The sequence below is a fragment of the Macaca fascicularis genome, chromosome 10 (genome assembly GCF_037993035.2).
Source record: "Macaca fascicularis isolate 582-1 chromosome 10, T2T-MFA8v1.1".
Classification (NCBI taxonomy): Eukaryota; Metazoa; Chordata; class Mammalia; order Primates; family Cercopithecidae; genus Macaca; species Macaca fascicularis.
In genome coordinates this window covers 62,160,017-62,179,946 of record NC_088384.1, presented here as the reverse complement: position 1 = coordinate 62,179,946, position 19,930 = coordinate 62,160,017, and the positions used below count along the sequence as shown (strand labels likewise).

General features: G+C 47.8%; 1 protein-coding gene across 1 annotated transcript in view; it reads left to right on the top strand.

The window, feature by feature from the left end:
* Positions 1–7,110: 7,110 nt before the first annotated feature.
* PYGB (glycogen phosphorylase B) overlaps positions 7,111–19,930 on the top strand; it is a 59,458-nt gene continuing 46,638 nt past the window's right edge. The window contains exon 1 of the mRNA XM_005568128.5: positions 7,111–7,456. Coding sequence (XP_005568185.1) covers positions 7,214–7,456 — 243 coding nt within the window. The 5' untranslated portion in view covers positions 7,111–7,213. The remainder of the gene's footprint in view (positions 7,457–19,930) is intronic.

Sequence of the window (19,930 nt, the reverse complement as noted above, 5' to 3'; positions counted from 1 at the left end):
TTTAGCATGCTCATCTGTCCCTCACTAACTCCTGTCAGGGGAGGGCTGGGGCAGGGTACCAGACCCACTCTCGTCCCAGCTCTGGAACTCATCTCCCAGTCATTCAGTAGCAGCAGTTAGGCCTAGCTCACAGATGCCTTGAGGCCCCCTGAAAGCCCCTGCACCCCTATCTGCATATTGGGGAAGTCCTGGTAGAACTGGGCCACTGGGTTAGAAACGCAGCCCGCCCTGCGGCAGAGATTCCCACATTGCACAGTGAAAATATGCCCTGGAGATGGCCGAGTGCGGTGGCTCATGCCTGTAATCCTAGCACTTTGGGAGGCCAAGGCGGGTGGATCACCTGAGGTTGGGAGTTCGAGACCAGCCTGGCCAATATGGTGAAACTCCATCTCTACTAAAAATACAAAAATTAGATGGGCGCTTATAATCCCAGCTGCTCAGGAGGCTGAGGCACAAGAATCGCCTGAACCTGGGAGGTGGAGGTTGCAGTGAGCCGAGACCGTGCCATTGCACTCCAGCCTGGGCAACAAGAGCAAAACTCCATCTCAAAAAAAAAAAAAAAAAAAAAAAATGCCCTGGAGGTGCTCACTAAGCAGGTGGAATTCTGGGTTTGGGGCTTTGGGAATGTGCTAGTCACAAGCCCTGTCAAGAGTTTTTATTTGGAAGTTTGGGAAACTGCTTCAAGTATTACCTGCACTTCTACAAACAGTGTCCTAGAAGCCTGTACTGTGTTACTAGGGAATGTAATATACTACATATGTTAGTCTGTAATATACTGCGTTATGTTACGGCAGAGTAAATGATGTTTGTCCTTCTCGGTGCACTGAATCAGACTCAGTGTGGGTTTATCCCCTGGGTGGCGATGCTAAGTTGCATCACTTCATGAAGCTGGAGTCTGCCATACCTCTCCATTGCAAATCCCTTTTCCCTTTTATAGCTAATAAAGGTAAAGTGTAGGGTGAGGCTTCGAGATGCAGTGAATCCCCTGTTCCCCTGTGGCCGCTGTCCAGTAGTTCTCAAAATCTCCAGTATTGATTTGGCACCCTGTAGAGAGGAACGGCTTCCTTCTTTCCCCATCTCCATTTCGTTTCTTCTTAGTATCACTCTGGTCTCGTGGAATCTTTTTCCTTTAATGTCAGTGTGTTAAAATCATTAATGTCATGAAGAATATCTGTTGACACACCCCAGTGAAGGGAAGGCATCAGTTCCACAGTGTCATTCCAGCTGGTGGGCTCTTTATTCCCTTGAGCTTTATAATTACCAGCCTCTCAAAAGTAATGCATTTGTTATATATCTTCATTTCCTGAAAGCCTGGGTCTGTGTTCCTTTCTAACACGAAATTGACCAGCACAGATCTGCCAGTGGCGTTGCTGGGATCCCAGAGAGATTTTCCCTCCACACCTGCGGTCTCAAGGGCTGGCGGTGCTTCTGAGTCACTCATTTCGTCAGCAATCAATGACACACTCTTCAAGTCCTCAAGAAGCTTAAGCCTAGCAGACCAAAAATATCTGTTTTCCACACCTCACTTCTAAGTCCCACAGCATTTTAATCCATTCACAAGACATCTTTCATCTCTTTTTCTGAGGCAGACGACAGGGGATTTGCTACAGTTCGAATCTTAAATACCTATTTAAAAGAACTTTAGGCTGGGCACAGTGGCTCATGCCTGTAATCCCAACACTTAGGGAGACCGAGTTAGGTGGATGGCTTGAACCCATGAGTTCAAGAGCAGCCTAGGCAACATAGCAAAACCTCATCTCTATAATAAATACAAAAATTAGCTGAGTATGCTGGCATGCACCTGTAGTTCCAGCTACTTGGGAGGCTGAGGTGGGAGGATAACCTGAGCCTAGGGGATCGAGGCTGCAGTGAGCCGTGATCACACCACAGCATTCCAGCCTGGGCGACACCATGAAACCCTGTCTCAAAAAACAGATAAAAGAACTTTAAAGGTAACGTATTATCTCCAACAACACAGAATAGCTCACTACAATAGTAACTAAACCAGAACCAGCATCCATCCCTTCTTAGTGATTTTTTTAAAATGACCTCCCAAAAAGAGAAGACAGAGACGTAGAGGACAGTCTAAAACAGGGATTCCCTGATGCTGAGGTTAGTAGATGCTCTGGCCTGATCACTGCTCTGATCCAGGCTGCCAGCACAATCCTTTCTCTTAGAAGGGTAAACCTGCTTTTCAGCTTTATGTAAAATAAAAGCATAGCCCAATTTCTTTCCATTTTGCCTGTTCTGAAGCCTGGCAGTTTTGTTGCTAAAATGGAAGATGAAGCTGAATCCAACTCTTGGTTATTTACAGAAGGAAAAAAATCTTTTCCCTGGCCCATGTTAGGGTCTCCAGCTAGGGCACCTCTAATTACACCAGCCAAAGACAATTCAATCAGGCAAGAGAAAAACAAGTTAATTGGCATGTGCATTGCACTTACACATGGCAGTACCTGGCAATGAATAACCCAAAGTGGGGTCAGAACTTGGGTTCATCTATCATCTTAGGCTGACACAAAGGAAAAGGCCTGGAGCTTCTGGGCAGGAGAGGCATGTTGTGGGAAGGTGTCTTGGTCTATTTTGTGCTGCTGTAACAGAATGCCACGGACTGTGTAATTTATAAAGAAAAGTGGCTTATCTGGCTCATGGTTCTGAAGACTGGGAAATCAAGAGCATGGCACTGGCATCTGGTGAGGGCCTTTATGCTACGTTGTCCCATGGAAGAAGGGTGGAAGTGCAAGAGAGGGTGAAAGAGACAGAACAAGAGAGGGCCAAACTCATTTTTATAACAACCCACTCCCACAATGGCATTAATCTATCCTTGAGGGTGGAGGCCTCCTGGCCTAATCACCTCTGAACAGTCCTACCTCTTACACAATGGCAATTAAATTTCAACATGAGTTTTGGAGGGCATATTCAAACCTCAGCAGAAGGTGCCCAGGAAAAGTATGGTAAACAAGGGTTCTTTAGGAAGGTTTGTTATGCAGAATAAGTCAGTACCTTCTTCCATTGATAAGAGTTGTTACAAGATATCCTCTTCCTTGCATGGAAGAGGGAGACATGGAAATTTCCTTTATAATAAATGTTAATTTCTTTTACAAAATGAAAATGGTTTTTAGAGCCTTTCCTGTGGTCTGCTGGTCTTAATGGCCTTTAACTCAAAATAATCCACATGCAAAGAGGCATATTTTGGGGTGGCGTATCCCAATGCCCCTCAGATGCTTCTTTTGTGAACTGTCCAAGTGGATGCCCATCTCAGGACCTTTGCATTTGCTATTGCCCCAGATTCATTCATTCCTTCTTTTTTTTTTTTTAGATGGACTCTTGCCCTGTGGCCTAGACTGCAATCTCAGCTCACTGCAGCCTCTACCTCCTGGGTTCAAGCAATTCTCCTGCCTCAGACTCCCAAGTGCTGGGATTACGGGCATGCGCCACCATGCCCAGCTAATTTTTGTATTTTTGGTAGATACGGGGTTTCATCATGTTGGCCAGGCTGGTCTCGAACTCCTGGCTTCAAGTGATCCACCCACCTTGGCCTCCCAAAGTGCTGAGATTACAGGCGTGAGCCACTGCACCTGGTCCATTCTTTCACTTTTTTTAGTCTCAGCTCAAATATCACCTCCTGCAACTAACAGCTCAACCTGCTTTTCTTCATAACATTTTATCTAAAAATTATTTATTTGAAAATGATGGCCAGGTATGGTGGTTCACGCCTGTAATCCCAGCATTTTGGGAGGCCGAGGTGGGCAGATCACCTGAGGTCAGGAGTTAAAGACCAGCCTGGAAACATGGTGAAATCCCTTCTCCACTAAAAATATAAAAGTTAGCTGGGCATGGTGGCGGGCGCCTATAATCCCAGCTACATGGGAGGCTGAGGCAGGAGAATTGCTTGAACCTAGGAGGCGGAGGTTGCAGTTAGCAGAGATTGCACCACTGCACTCCAGCCTGGGTGACAGAGCAAGACTCCATCTCAAAAACATTAATAAATAATTAAATAAATAAATAACCTGAGATTTATTAATAAATGGCTGAGATAATTAATGAAAAATGAAATGGCTGAGATAATTAATCCTGGGACTCATTTAGCCACTCCAGCAATATTAGCGGCCAGAGGAGGTGAGGAGACATGATGGTGAGAGGGCTCCTCGCTGCATCAACCATGTGCATTATGAAGAATCACATCATGAAGATTCAGTATTGGACTAAGTGCTGCAGGAGAGGGGAAGGACCATGGTGGCTCCCAGGAAGAAGAAATTACATCTGAGTAAGATAACTGTTAAAGAAAAAAAAAATCAATAGCATTTGTTAAAGCATGGTACCAAAGACTTTATTCACAACCATCATGATAGGTACAGGGACCACTGCAACGGGGTCTTGCAGCAGGGGAGAGAGACTGGGCTCAACTCCAAAAACAGCATGGGCAAGTGGGCATTTATAGCCAAGGACCAGGGGAGGGGTCAGTGGATGGACAGTTACTAAAAGGACACTTCAGGGGTCTGAGGGATTGTGGCTAAACCACCTCACAGGATTCCTGCTGAAGGCAGGCCAGGGTGATTGGATATCATGGGGGATGGTGGAGCATGGGGAGCCTGATCAGATGTCACCGAGGGGGATCAGCTATCAGGGGCAGGGAGTCCTTGCTAAATTGACAAAGCAGGGATTACTAAAACGGATGTCACAGGGAAGTCTACAATGGCCCTAGGAGAAGGCTCAGAATCCTGACTAGAGTTTGGTCAAAGAATTTTTGTCAAACATTTGTGTGGGATTAGCAAAAAAAAAAAAAAAAAAAAAAAAGAATTTTTGTCAGGATCTTGGAAAATTTCATAAAGTGTAGCTATGAAAGAAAGGACTTAAAATTTATTTAACCAGAGCACACAGAATTAAAAGTCAATCCAGTAAGAGAATATATAGGCCTTAAATCAACAACCATTAGTGAAGTCTGTGGCCTCTAGTTTTTCTTACTAAAACTTACTCCAATTATAAAAGAAATATTGTGGAAAAAACAGGAAATACAAAATGTATGGAGAAAATAAGGAAACCCCCCTGATAATTCTTCCATTCAGAAATAACCAGTGTTTAGGTTTGGATACGCACCTGTGTTTCTAACACAGTAGTCCGTAGCCACATGTGGTTATTTAAATTTAAATTGACTAAATTAAAATAATATTTAAATCATTACTGTCATTTCTGCATTACATCCTTATTTTTGTCTTTCATTTATCAGTATTGTGTCATCTATCACACCTTCCTAGCTAGCTATTAAAATAGTCATTCCTTTTAGCAGCACAGTGGTTTATGATATTAACTTTGAGCATAGATACGTTGTTCCGGGCTTGTGCAGTGGAGCAGGGCTTGGCTGGGGTGAACCTTGGCTGTTTCCCTTATTAGCTGTGTGGGCTTAGGGAAGAGTTAACTTCCCTGTGGCTCACCTTCTCCATTGTCAAGCAGGAGTAATAGCAGGCTGTTTGCAGAGATCAGGAGTTAATATACGTACACTGCAAGTAATGATCAATAAGTGTCAGCTCCTCCATTCTTTGCCAGGTGTGCACCACAGCTGGGGGATTAACCTTTACCACACCACAGCAGAAAACATATTTGCATAGCTTGCTTTTTGTCTTTTGAAGCTTTGCTTGAACTCTATTCCCCAGAGTGGTAGAAGTGGTCATGGGGCACTATCGTTTTTTTGACTTCTGAATTGCCAGATCACCCTCAGAGAGATTGCATCAGTGTTTGGAGCTTGCAGCCAAGCTCGACCCCACAGCCCTGCCATCTGTGCCCGAAGTTCGATCTTGTTGGCTCCAGAATCCCTAGGATATAGTGCAGGAGTGAATCCCAAGCTGGAGCTGGGTGGGCTGTGGGGTCATTCCAGATTGATTAACCTCCGACCTCTGAAGTCTGCAGCTGGAAGGGGCTCCAGGTAAGAAGATAACTTTGAAGCATCACACCAAGAAACCTACTGCACCTGGACTTTTATGACATCTCCCGCGGGCAATTTTTACCTCCATGAAATTCAGTAACCTTCGCAGCCCCTTCAGCCCAAGACCACCAGGAGCAAACCTGTAGTCCCACAAAATCGGGTGTACTGACCCACTGTAATGAGGGAGAGCCTCCCAAGAACGAAGGGAAAGGCAGAGTTCTTATGGGAATGGGGGAAGGCAGAGTTTAGGTGACCTTTACATGAAGCAGGGTTCCCATAGGCTGAGGCCAGCAGGACTGTGTTCCGCGGGGACCAAGTGTGGGAAGCTATGTGCAGACGCCCCCTATCTGGAGCTGCAGCCTGGGTTGGGATGGTGGAGGCTAAATCTTCGTTAGTGGCTGAGCTCCCCGGCCAGACAGGCATGTGTCCTTCTCCCTGCTGTAATCTCAAAGCGGACAGCGTCTGCCGGGTGGTTTCGGGAGCAGGGTTTCTCGGAGGGCTGGGGGGCTGCGGTCCATCCGAGGCGGGGTCATGGTGGCACTTGGCTGTGGCTGCCTCGCGCCCTCGGGAATGGGCGTCTCCCGTTCTCTGGCAGTTCGTTTTCTCCACGTCTGCCATCGGCCTGGAGTGGCAAGCAAATAGCTGGTATTTTCAGAGCCGCCCTGCCCCCGACACAGAAGACCGGGCCCAGCAGGCGTTGGTGGATGCCTTTCAAGCTGTAATCAGTTTCCCCGAAAGTTTACCAGGCCTCGGCCACAGCCCGGGCCCAGCGCACTCCCGCGAGGCACCTGGTGACCCGGTGTAGGGCGTGGGGACCGGCCCCAGGAACCCCCAGGGCCCGAGGGCAGGGCCCCCTCCCGCACCGCCCCCGGGCTGGCAGGAGCTGCCAGGACCGCACGCTTCAAGGCCCCGGGTCTCTTGCCCCCTCCAGTCGCTCCCACTTTCTGCCGGGCTTCCCCAACGAGGGGGCAAACCCCAATCTCAAATGTTGTGGACCGGTCCTTGCTGCCTCGGACCACATCAGCGCTCTCAGCTGTGAGCCTGGACGCCCGCCCCGCCTCCCCGAGGCCCCGCCCCGCCTCCCCGAGGCCCCGCCCCGCCTCCCCGAGGCCCCGCCCCGCCTCCCCGAGGCCCCGTCCCGCCTCCCCGAGGCCCCGTCCCGGCGCAGCGCGCAGGCGCGGCCCGTCCCGACCGCAGAGCCGCAGTGCCGGGCGCCAGAGCAGCTGCACCATCCAGGCGCTCTAGTGTCCCGCCGCTTTCCTTCTCCATCTCTTTTCCTCCGCCTCGGCCGGCGCGATGGCGAAGCCGCTGACGGACAGCGAGAAGCGGAAGCAGATCAGCGTGCGCGGCCTGGCGGGGCTGGGCGACGTGGCCGAGGTGCGGAAGAGCTTCAACCGGCATTTGCACTTCACGCTGGTCAAGGACCGCAATGTGGCTACGCCCCGCGACTACTTCTTTGCGCTGGCGCACACGGTGCGCGACCACCTGGTGGGCCGCTGGATCCGCACGCAGCAGCACTACTACGAGCGCGACCCCAAGGTGAGGAGCTGCCCCGCCCTCTGCGCCCGGGCCCGCTGAAAGGGCGCCAGTCCCGGAGCCGCGCCGGCGGGGATCTCTCTGCGGGGCGGCCCCCTGGGCGTTACCCGCGCTCGTCTCCGGCCGGCGGCCAGGCACAGCCGACTGGGGAGTCGCCTGGAAGCCGCGGTCGGCGGGGGCCGGGCGTCCCCTGCGCAGGGCCGCGGCCACAGGTCCCCTCCACTAAGAGCCCGCGCCGTCCCCCGCATATGATGCTGAGCCCGGGAGCCTGGCGGATGTTCCCGGTCTCTTTCTGGCGGTGCGCTTCCGCGCTGGCTGCAGAGCCCGTGCTCCCCGCCCCTGCCTCCAGCCACCTTTTGTTTTCCTGCAGCAGCCTGTAGGAGAAGATGGGACTGGAACCCGGCCTGGGCAGCCTTGTAGGTTGGAAGGGGGTGAGCTCGGTAATCTGCAGGGAATTGTGAGACTTTTGTGTGTGTGCGCTGCTTAGAAGAAAATCGCTGAAGATGCCTGCTTCACGCAGGAGGGGTACGAAGCTCAGAGCTGGAGATGGAGCCCTTGAAGAAGGCTCTGTCTTAGAGGTTCCCATACCTCCCTTGGAGAAATTTACTTGGGTTAAAGTTCATAGAGATTGCCTTAGTAATTGTTACTTTTTATATCTTGCAAAAATTTGTTTGAGTAGTTGAAGTCACTGATTGTCCCCGTTACTCTTAACCATATTAACTATGGGCCTGTGTTCCTGCCGGTTTTTTGGTATTCCTAAACATATGTACACATTTTTAAAAAGTATAATGCACATACAGTTTTTTAGATTTTCTGTTTCATTCGTAAACATTTGTAACTTTTTCCCTGATAAACAGCTTTGCAAGTCAATGGATAGGATGGTAGGTTTCAGTTTGATAGGTACATGGTAGTCTTGCACAGCCCCATGTTGCCAGTTTTTTGTTGTGTTGTTTGTTTTTTAACTTTTGACTATGGAGAATTGTGTCTTTCTACTACACTAACGTAGAGGGAAAATTGGTGAGGAAAAGACACACTTCCACACCTGAAGCCACTTGGCAAAGATTTTACTTGCAGTGTATACACCTGGGCACCGAGGACTTACTTTATGGATGGTATTTTAGAATATTTTTGTAGGGCATTAAGATATGTTTAATACAGTAATTGCTAAGAGATTGATTGCTTTGCCAAACTTTTTCTGGGACATTCTTTTTTTCTGAAATAGAGAGGGTAAAAGGGACAGATTTGTTAGAATACCAACTGGGGCTCTTCATATTTAGTATGCAAAACATAGAAGTGGCAACAAATGGCCAAAACAGGTTATAACAAGGGCTTGGGATGACTTTGCCAGGAAAAGCAGCCAAGAAGCAGTGGCTCCCCCAGAATTCCCTGCTGTTGGGACAGTTCTGATGCACAACACCAATGTTTTTTTTTTTTTTTTTTTTTTTTTAAATTCTGAGACGGAGTCTTGCCCTATAGCCCAGAGCTGGAGTGCAGTGGCGCGATCTCGGCTCACTGCAACCTCTGCCTCCCAGGTTCAAGCAATTCTCCTGCCTCAGCCTCCCGAGTAGCTGGGATTACAGGTGCCTACCACCATGCCTGGCTAATTTTTTGTATCTTATTAGAGACGGGGTTTCACCTTGTTGGCCAGGCTGATCTCTAACTCTTGACCTCGTGATCCGCTTGCCTCGGCCTCCCAAAGTGCTGAGGTTACAGGCGTGAGCCAAGGCACCCAGCCTACAACATCATTTTTATTGTCTAAGTGGTTTATGGCAAGGACATAGCTCTGCCTTCACATTCAAGGGCATTTCCTTGGAGCTGGACCAGGACTCAGCTCGGCACCTTAGGGTGCCCATTGGAGTATTTATATATAATCACATCATGGAGAGGCCAGCGATGGGCTCAGGGATTACGGAAATGACCTTCATGAACAAGATAGTCCCTGCAACAAAACAGGTTTTCTGATCCACTGTGAGATCTGTTTTGATTGTCTACTGTGGTGGCTCTTGGTGGAAACCTTTCTCTTAAACCACAATCTGTAAGTTGTAAAGTTGTAAACTTTTCTCTTAAACCTCACAGTCTGTAAATAAGCTGTGTGCCTATTCTGAGTAGGAAGGACGTGTAAAAGTGGAAAATTGGGATTTAGGTACTTCTTTGGCTAATTCATGATGAAAATAAACTTGCCATCCTTTCTCTGGAAAAGTTTCATGTTTGCTGGTGATGGACCAGCAACCAGTCCCACCAGAGCCAATGAGAGGAGGTGGGCTCCCAAGAAAACACGTGCTGTGCCTCCCCCTCAGCCAGAAATGACCTCAGATATTCACCGGCACACTGCAGACTGGTAATATGACACTCTAGAGTTCCTAAATAGAATGCTTTTTTTGTTATTTTTGTCTTTTTAAAAATTATGTGGCTGGGCGTGGTGGCTCATGCCTGTAATCCCAGCACTTTGGGAGGCCGAGGCGGGCGGATCACGAGGTCAGGAGATCGAGACCATCCTGGCTAACACGGTGATACCCCGTCTCTATTAAAAATACAAAAAATTAGCCCGGCATGATGGCGGGCGCCTGTAGTCCCAGCTACTCGGGAGGCTGAGGCAGGAGAATGGCCTGAACCCGGGAGGCGGAGCTTGCAGTGAGCCGAGAACATGCCACTGCACTGGCGACAGAGCGAGGAGACTCCGTCTCAAAAAAAAAAAAAAAAATTATGCAAGTCCTGAAGGAAAAATTATTACTGGAGGAAAAATTAGAAAATATAGATAAGCCAGAAGGAAAAAAATTAACTGTAATCCTGTAACCCACTTCTATCACCCACTTTGTAAATGCTATAAATATTTTGTGTTCTACATTGTTTTTTCTGTATTGACAGAAACTTGTTTTTAATACGTAAAATAGCATTATACCGAACCTATTGTTGCACAACTCTTAGCACTTTATTTGTGGTAAATAGCAGAAAGAGTAGAAGTTGGAGTGTTCAGAGGAAGATTTGTCAAGCTTTGCCATGCTTGGCAAATCAGCACATGAAAACATCTGGCTAACATGGAGAACTTTGTGCTTGGCAAGAGGTGGCAGTTGGTCATGAAGACGTTTAATGGATTCTCTGAAGTGGTGACAAGGTGGCAAGAAGAGTCCAACCTGAAGCTGCAGAGCCTGGGATTGCACTGCATGGAGAAGGAAGGGTGTGCGTGATTCCATGCTCCTTTTCATCCTGGCCTTTCCATTCGGTCTGTGCAACTGTGGGCTTGGGTGCATTTATTTGCCGTTCTTGGCCTCAGTTTTCTCATCTTTAAAATGAGGGGAATCAAGCTGGTGATCTGTTTCCGAAGTCTGTTGCCATTCTGAAATGTTAGAGTTAAAACGTTTCCATTTCATATTGAATTGACATTCCATCTCCATCCAAAGAGAATTTGAGGATGCTTATGCTAGATGGAGCACAAAAGGTTCACATTAGAAGGCCTCAAAGTGAAGGTTGGGGTGGGACAGTGAGAGTCAGGACACAAAACGCAGACCAGGATCCTGGCAATGAAAGCAGCCCATGCCCAGTTATGAGAGTCATGGGATCCCTTCTATAACATCCCGAAAGGACAGGTGCACGGTTTATTCTGTGGGCCTTTGTGAAGCAGTGTTGTCAATGTGCTGAACCACTGACCTGCAGCACCCCTGCAGTGGATTTAACAGTCAGTTTTTGAGACTCTTCCCATAAGCTCCTGGCATGACTACGACACAGATTAAGGAAAAGCAGCTCTACCTTGGGGCCCACACTGCTGTCCTAAATATTCCTAATAAGATAAACACAATGAAATACGATTAATCTTTTGGTTTGGCTGGACCCAGGAGTTAAAGATGATCTAGAGAAGCGTTTTGCAGCCCCTGCTGCTCTGTGATCCCCACTTCTGGGATTTGTTTTAATTAGTCAGTTGTGGGACCAGCCTCTGGAATCTTAACACTCCCAGTTTTTCTGATGTGTTTCTACTTTTATGTGTGAAGTTCAGCTTGCATCTCCTGGGCAGGCTTCCCTGACAGCAGATCGCTCAAAGTCATTTTCTCTGGCCAGCAACTGATGGTGGGTGCTGTTTTGTGTTGCTGCCAGCCAGCCAGCCAGCCACTTGGAAGGTAGGCCCCAGCTGTCATTTTAGCAGGTGGAGAAGCCTGCAGTGTGTGTGCCTTCAGTTTCTGCAGAAGACTGCCTGGCCTTTGCCCTTGCAGGCTGTGGTGGCTGGTTTTTATGTGTCAGCTTGGCTGGGCTGTTATGCCTAGAGAGTAATGTGGATGTGCCTCTAGGGGGTGGGGGGTAGTGTTTCCCACACTGACTGAGCGGCCTACAATTCAGTTCTGTTCTGAGACTGTCTACCTGGATGTAGCCTGAGATCCCACAGGCCAGAGGCTCAGTCCCACAAGGCTTCTCCACCCCAGATGTCAGTTGCACATCAGGGCCTCCCTTCTGACCTCTGACCAACAGCCTCCTCAGGTTTGATGATTTGCCAGAATGGCTCAGGAAACTCAGGGAAACACTTCGCTTGCGTTTGCCAGTTAATTATAAAGAATACAACTGAGGAACAGCCAGATATGCAGAGGGCAGGTCTGAGGGAGGGTGCAGTGGCTTCCATACCCTCTGCAGGTGCCACTGTCCCAGCACCTCCAGGATTCACTGAACTGGAAGGAACCTCTTCCATCCCCTTCAGTTGGGGATTTTATGGAGGCCCCATTTACCTGGTGTGATCATTGGCCATTGGTGATGATCTCAGCCTTTAGCCTCTCTCCCTTCACTGGAGGTTTGGGGGTGGTGGGAGGGGTGGACCTGAAATTTCCAATCCTCTAATTGCAGATCTGGTTCCCCTGGCAACCAGCCGCTGCCCTTAGGGGCTTGCCAAAAGTCACCTCGTTAAGGTGTGGTTGGAAGGCGTTTGTTATGAATAACAAAAGACACTTATTTCATCTTTACTGGTCTTATCACTTAGGAAATTACAAGGGTGTTAGGAGCACTGGCCAGAAAGAACAAACATATATATCTCATTACATCACAGTTTTACAACCTCCCATGGGGCAAGGCCTTGCAGAACAAACCCTGCTACCAGCTACGTTGCACCGGAGCTGCAGCTTGCCAGGCCCACCCCTCCCCCCGCAAGTTGCGGCCTTGCACTTCTAGAACCACTTGAGCCAATTTCTTATATCTGTCTCTCTCTCTACGCATACCTTACTGTTAGTTCTGTGTCTCTGGAGAACCCTGACTAATCCACAGGGGCCGTGGTGGCTTTATAAAATATGGCTGGGCCTGGTGGCTCACACTTGTAATGCCAGCACTTTGGGAGGCCGAGGCAGGTGGAGCCCCTGAGGTCAAAAGTTCAAGACCAGCCTGACCAATATGGTGAAACCTGGTCTCTACTAAAAATACAAAAATTAGCTGGGCGTGGTGGTGTCTGTAGTCCCAGCTATTCGGGAGGCTGAGACAGGAGAATTGCTTGAACCAGGGAGGCGGAGGTTGCAGTGAGCCAAGACTGCACCATTGCACTCCAGCCTGGGCAACCCTGCCTAAATAAAATAAAATAAAATGAAATAAGGTAACTGACCTCGCCTCCACGTCTCAGCCATATTTCCTTTTAAACTTTATGTGATTTCAGACTCTTAAAAAGTTGTAGGAATAATACAAAGATTTCTTGTAATTCCTGTATACCCTTCATCTGGATTCCTCAGATATTAAACATTGTAACACACTTGTTAGGTCATTTTGTCGCTGTAAGTTCATTTTTTGTCGCTGTGAGTTCATTTTTCTCCGAATCATTTGAAAGAAAGTACCAGCCTGACCAACAAGGTGAAACCCCATCTTTTTTTTTTTTTTTTTTTTTTGAGAGGGAGTCTGGCTCTGTCGCCCAGGCTGGAGTGCAGTGGCCGGATCTCAGCTCACTGCAAGCTCCGCCTCCTGGGTTTACGCCATTCTCCTGCCTCAGCCTCCCAAGTAGCTGGGACTACAGGCGCCCGCCACCTCGCCCGGCTAGTTTTTTTTTGTATTTTTTAGTAGAGATGGGGTTTCACCGTGTTAGCCAGGATGGTCTTGATCTCCTGACCTCGTGATCCGCCCGTCTCGGCCTCCCAAAGTGCTGGGATTACAGGCTTGAGCCACCGCGCCCGGCCTGAAACCCCATCTTTACTAAAAATACAAAAATTAGCCAGGTGCGGTGGCAGGTGCCTGTAGTCCCAGGTACTTGGGGGACTGAGGCAGGAGGATCGCTTGAACCTGGGAGGAGGAGGTTGTAGTGAGCTGAGATCATGCCACTGCATTCCAGCCTGGGCAATGGAGCAAGACTCCGTCTCAAAAAAAAAAAAGTAAGTTGTAGCCTTGTTGCCCCTTCACCCCCAAAAACGGCAATGTGTACTCCGGAAAAACAGGGAGATTCTCCTACACACCTATAGTAGAGCAGTTAAACTCTGGACATTTTCATCGACACAGTGCTGTCGTCTGCAAATCTTTCCAATGTCACCAGCTGTCCCGCTTAATAAATACAAATAAAATGCAAAAATACAATTATAAAAAATACAAATAAGTAAATTAGGAGAACTTTAGAAGTCTTTTCAGATTATACCTATTTTTTCATTATTATTAAACAGATCAAAGCTTTAAGCCATTTGGAAATTCACAGCATCCTAAGACATGCAGCAGATAACCGCAGGAGATAGGAGCTGGCTCTTCCTCACCCATGCAGAATGGCGTTCTTAGGATACGGTGAAGGGCAGAGAAATGAACACAGATTTAGAAAGGTAATGGACACTAAGATAGGTTTGGTTAACAGTGTCTTCAACAGTATCTTGAGTAAGAATGACATGTAATTTTAGGTGTAGCTAAGTGGCATTTCTTGGCTGGCAAACAGTTAAAATGAAAGATTAAAGTAGTGGTTAAAAATGGTGACTGGTGGCTCACTAGTTATAAATGTAGTTTGACACGGTCCAGATCACTTAGTGTAAGTTGATGAGGCTCTGTCAGTGATAAGAAGGCTCCCATCGCTTTCTGGCTCTAGATTAGTACTGAGTAGACTTTTTGTGGAGCTTAATTGAATAGAAGGCAGGAGACAGTGGACTGTGGCAATGTGTGTCTTGGATGTAGAAGGAATTTGTTTACTGCAGAACCAAGTGATCTCTAAGATCCCCGTAAGTTCTAAAGTTCTATAATTCTTTTACATTTCATTTTCAAAATTGAGCAAACAGACCTGTGTTTGAGTGCTAGGTACTGGAGTGTGAAGGAAATCCACGATCCATGTTGAGAAGCCTGTCCACTCCTCACGGGAAGCCAAGTTTCCCTGGCATTTAATTCATTAAGAAAGTGCTGTGTGACTTCACAGGCTGGGAGCTTGAGAGATGTGCTAGCTAATCCTCACGTCCTTACAGCAGATACAGTAGTAGGTTATCAGATTGCTCTGTGAGCAACTTCCCAGAAGCACCCTCAGACATGGTGGAGTGGACACTGACACTGTCAAGGAAGCCAAAGACCAACCTCAGCATCTGGCGGGTGGGAGGCCCCTCAGCATCTCTCCTCCCATAGGACCTTGGTTCCCCTGGATGGTGTCTTGAGACTGCTTAGCTCACCAGCAGGAGCCAGCAGGTCCAGCCCAGGGAGGTGACCTGTTTGTGTCTGGAGGGACCGGGAGCCCCCCCTCCAAGGCCTGGCTGGTGGATCGTGGTGCCCACTGGCCTCCAGCTGGCTCAGTGGCCCGTGTCCCTGTGTCTTATCAGGGCCAGCTCTGTCCACAGTGCCTGGGTGGCAGGGAGGGACAGTCTGCCTTGTGAGTCACTCTGTGCCCATTTAGGAACCAGTAGAGGGTGGCTGGTCTGAGGCATGCTGGCACTGATAGAATTGAATACACAAAAGGAGAGTTGCTATGCTTTCTTGGGGACAGGAGGACCAGTTTCAGATTTCAGACCAGATCTACCTGCAGAATGAGGCTCTTCATCTTGGTGAAAGCAGCTGCCCAACTCTTTTTTTTTTTGAAGTGGAGTTTCGCTCTTGTTGTCCAGGCTGGAGTATAGTGGCACAATCTCTGCTCACTGCAACCTCCGCCTCCCAGGTTCAAGTGATTCTCCTGCCTCAGCCTCCCGAATAGCTGGGACTACAGGCATGCACCACCACGCCCAGCTAGTTTTTGTATTTTTAGTAGAGACGGGGTTTCACTATGTTGGCCAGGCTGGTCTTGAGCTCCTGACCTCAAGTGATGTACCTGCCTCAGCCTCCCAAAGTGCTAGGATTATAGGCGTGAGCCACCACGCCTGGCTCCAGCTCTTTCTGTTGTTTCCCTGAATGTTGGGAAAGTTCTTTCTTTTTCCACCAGAGTATTCAGACACCAGTGTTATTAAATGAAGACTCCAGTTAAAAATCCCTTCAGAAAAGGGAGAAAAAATTGGTGGTTTCTACAGGCCTGATTCTGTGAACCTGTGTCTGTGAGAGCACAATGAGGCCCTGCCGGTTGGTGTTACATTCTCTTTTCAGTCTGTTAACTCCTGAGGTGTCATTAGATGATTGCTATGTTGTGTACTGTTTGTGTCGATCATATTTTCATCTATTTTTTGAGCTTTATGCTTTTCTATTATTTGCCTGGTTGTGTAGGCTTTGCATGTAATAAATAAACTCTATTTAAAAAAAAACACACACACAGTGGGGGGCTTGGCTTGAACCCAGGAGGCGGAGGTTGCAGTGAACCAAGATTGCACCATTGCATACCAGCCTGGGCAACAGAGCGAAACTCCGTCTCAAGAAAAAAAAGAACAACAGAAAAAAACAGGCTGGCTTTAGGCTAGTTAACACTTGTTATGGTCATATTGCAAGAAGGGACCATGCTGGAAAAAGCAAGTTCAATCCCAGGCGGCAGGGCCTCCTTAGAGCAGAGCTGCTGAGCAGGGAGGTTAAGGGATCCTGTTGGCATTTTCAGGCTGAAGCAGGTGAGTCCAGTTCTCCAACCAGCACTGCCTGAGCAGGGAAGCCCTGTTCACGGTTGCACAGGAGATGCCAGAGGGGAGTGAGTGGAAAGAGGCTGTCCTGTAGCAGCAGGATTTGGGGTCATGGAAGAGCTAGGTCCCTAGGCTGTTGCTTGGACAAAGCCTATGGCTTTACATGATTTTTTTCAGAACTGCCACCTGCCAACTTACTAGGCTCTGCATTTCTCCTTGTGAAGTCTGATATGGTGAGTGGAACCAACCTTGCCTGAGTCCAAGCCTAGCCCTGTGCGAGCCCACAGGTTAATGTGGTCCTCTCAGAGGCTGAGTGACTTGCCCAGGTCACCCAGCTAGCCAGGGCAGGGAGCTGGGATGGGACCCCAGCCTGTACCATTCAAGTCTGCATTTTCTTGGCCAGCTCCTCCAGCAAGCCTCTTTCAGTTTCATGGTTTTCACTCGGAACCATCTTAAGGTAAAAGCAAAATAGACATATCTCAGCAAATGATGAAAGTTCTTAAATTGAAACAAGTCGCAGAAAAGCCTCACAACAACAAAACATATTGCAGTCCCCAAGGACAGAGCCTGTGGCAGGGCAGGCCCTGGGCAGTGCCTTGGGGGCTGTGCTTCAGCAGGAGGCTGCAGAAACCTCGATGTCTGCCTGCAACCTGGAGGACAATTGGAGACGCACAGGCTTCGAGTCTAGGCCCAGCACTTCCCGCATCAGTACTGTCCCTTACAAACAGAGATAATCAAGCTCTTGGGACGTAACTGGTAAACTTTTTCCCCACAGTAGAAAAGTTCCTAAGTAGAAGTTAGGAACTTTTGCAGAAAGAGCAAACTACAACCTAAAAATACACATTTTAGCCAGCTGTGGTGGCACACACCTGTAGTGCCAGCTGCCTGGGAGGCTGAGACGCAAGGATCACTTGAGGCCAGGAGTTTGTGGCCAGCCGTTTGCGGCCAGCCTGGGCAACACAGTGAGACCATCATCTTTTAAAAAAAAATAAATACACATTTTTAGTTAAAGGCAAAATCATTCTGATCATGTTCCTAGCCTGTCAGCTTTTTATAAAACCTCTTGTTAATACTTGACTCACAGTATTTTCTCAGACAGCCAGGGTCTAGCTGGTCTCAGTATGATTTCACACTGGTTAATAAACCCCACCTGGACAGTGCCTGTGTCTTCCTCTGCAGGAGGGGAGGCAGGTGCTATGGAAACCCCATAGAATATTAAGTTCATTCAAATAAGTCCAGCATGATGAAAGTCTGCCAGAGGCCTGGCTGTGAGTGACAGCAGCAGTAGTTGTACTTATAGTGGCTATGAGAACTCATTAATTATACTGCTGTAATGTCTTGTGATTTAAAAGATGTTGGAATTTGTATAGTAATGTAGAAGCCTATATTCAAATGGGCAAAAAAGTAAAAACAGGCCATTAAAGACAGAGCTATGATTTGTATGTGTGTGTGTTTTTTCAATTTGTAGATTTCGATATTTATAGAGTATTCTTAAATTATGTATTAAAAACTTTATGGGCCAGGAGTGGTGGCTCACATCTGTAATCCCAGCACTTTGGGAGGCTGAGGCGGGTAGATCACCTGAGGTCAGGAGATTGAGACCAGCCTGGCTAACATGGTGAAACCCTGTCTCTACTAAAAATATAGAAATAGCTGGCATGGTGATGCACACGCCTTTGTTCCCAGCTACTTGAGAGGCTGAGGCAGGAGAATCACTTGAATCTGGGATGCAGAGGTTGCAGTGAGCCAGAATTGCGCCCCTGCACTCCATCCTGGTCAAAAGAGTGAGACCCTGTCTCAAAACAAAACAAATAAAAAAAACCCTTTTTATATATGTATATTTTTTATTTTTTGTAGTGACGGGGTCTTGCTGTGTTGCCCAGGCTGGTCTTTCACTGCGGGGCTCAAGTGATCCTTCCACCTTGGCCTCCCAAAGGGTAGCGATTATAGACCACCACACCTGGCCAAAAATACTTAAAATGTTTTATTCAGCCTCTTTTCAGTGAGCCTGGTGATGCAGACATTAGGTGTCCTCGGTCTTCCAAGCCAGTCCCTCTCATGCTTCTCCCACTCTGGTTCACTTTTTTCTCAGCCAGGTTTTGTTTTCAGCTTTGCTTTTGTTTTGCATTCAGTGGTACCTTTAGTTCTGTGGTAGTTTTATTTACTTATTTATTTTACTTTCCCATGCTTGGTTGGATCCTTCTGTAACAGTCGTCATTTCTTGACTTCCTGGGTAAGTCTGTTTATGAATTTCATTTGCCCCTGGGTAAATGCTTTGTGCTCTTTGCCCATTGTAGTTTTTTGTTTTTTGTTTTTGAGACAGTCTTACTCTGTCACCCAGGCTGGAGGAGTGCAGTGGTGTGATTGCAGCTCACAGTAACCTCTGCTTCCTAGGCTCAAGCGATCCTTCCGCCCCAGCCCCCCGAGTAGCTGGGACTACAGGTGTGCACTACCATGCCTGGCTTTTTATTTTTTTATTTTTTATTTTTTTTGAGACTGAGTGTCGCTCTGTAGCCCAGGCTAGAGTGTGGTGGCACGATCTTGGCTCACTGCAACCTCCACCTCCTGGGTTCAAGCGATTCTCCTGCCTCAGCCTCCCGCGTAGCTAGGATTACATGCGCCAGCCACCACGTCCGGCTAATTTTTTGTATCATTATTATTATTATTATTTTTGAGACAGAGTCTCATTCTGTTGCCCAGGCTAAAGTGCAGTGGCACGTCTCAGCTCACTGCAACCTCCGCCACCCGGGTTCAAGTGATTCTCCTGCCTCAGCCTCCCGATTAGCTGGGATCACAGGTGCCTGCCCCCGGCTAATTTTTTGTATTTTTAGTAGAGATGGCATTTCCCCCATATTGGCCAGGCTGGTCTCGAACTCCTGACCTCGTGATCTGCTCACCTTGGCCTCCCAAAGCACTGGGATTACAGGCATGAGCCACTGTGCCTGGCCAATTTTTGTATTTTTAATATAGATGGGATTTCGGGATTTCACTATGTTGGACAGACTGATCTCAAACTCCTGACCTCAAGTGATTGCCTACCTCGGCCTCCCAAAGTGCTGGGATTACACGCGTGAGCCACTGCGCCCGGCCTTTTTTATTTTTTATTTTTGTAGAAATGGCCTTGAACTCCTTGACTCAAGAGATCCTCCCGCCTCAGCCTCCCAAAGTGCTGGAATTACAGGTGCGAGCCACCGTGCCTGGCCTCATCTATTACTTTCTTTGACAAGAGGTATATCAACATAAAATTCAGATACTATACAATTCACCCCTTTAAAGCATACAGTTGGATATACTGGTTTCAGGATAGTCACAGAGTTGTGCTTCCATCACCACAATCAATTTTAAAACATTCTTCACCCCGAACAGAAACTCTTTAAGCCTTTTGTTATCACCCACCGAAACCTCTAATCCCCAACCCTTAGGCAATTACCAATCCCCTTTTGGTTTCTTTAGATATGCCTGTTTTGGACATTTAACGGATTCATTTCATATAAACGGATTCATAGAATGTGTGGTCTGTTGTGACTGGCTTCTTCCGTTGAGCGTGGTG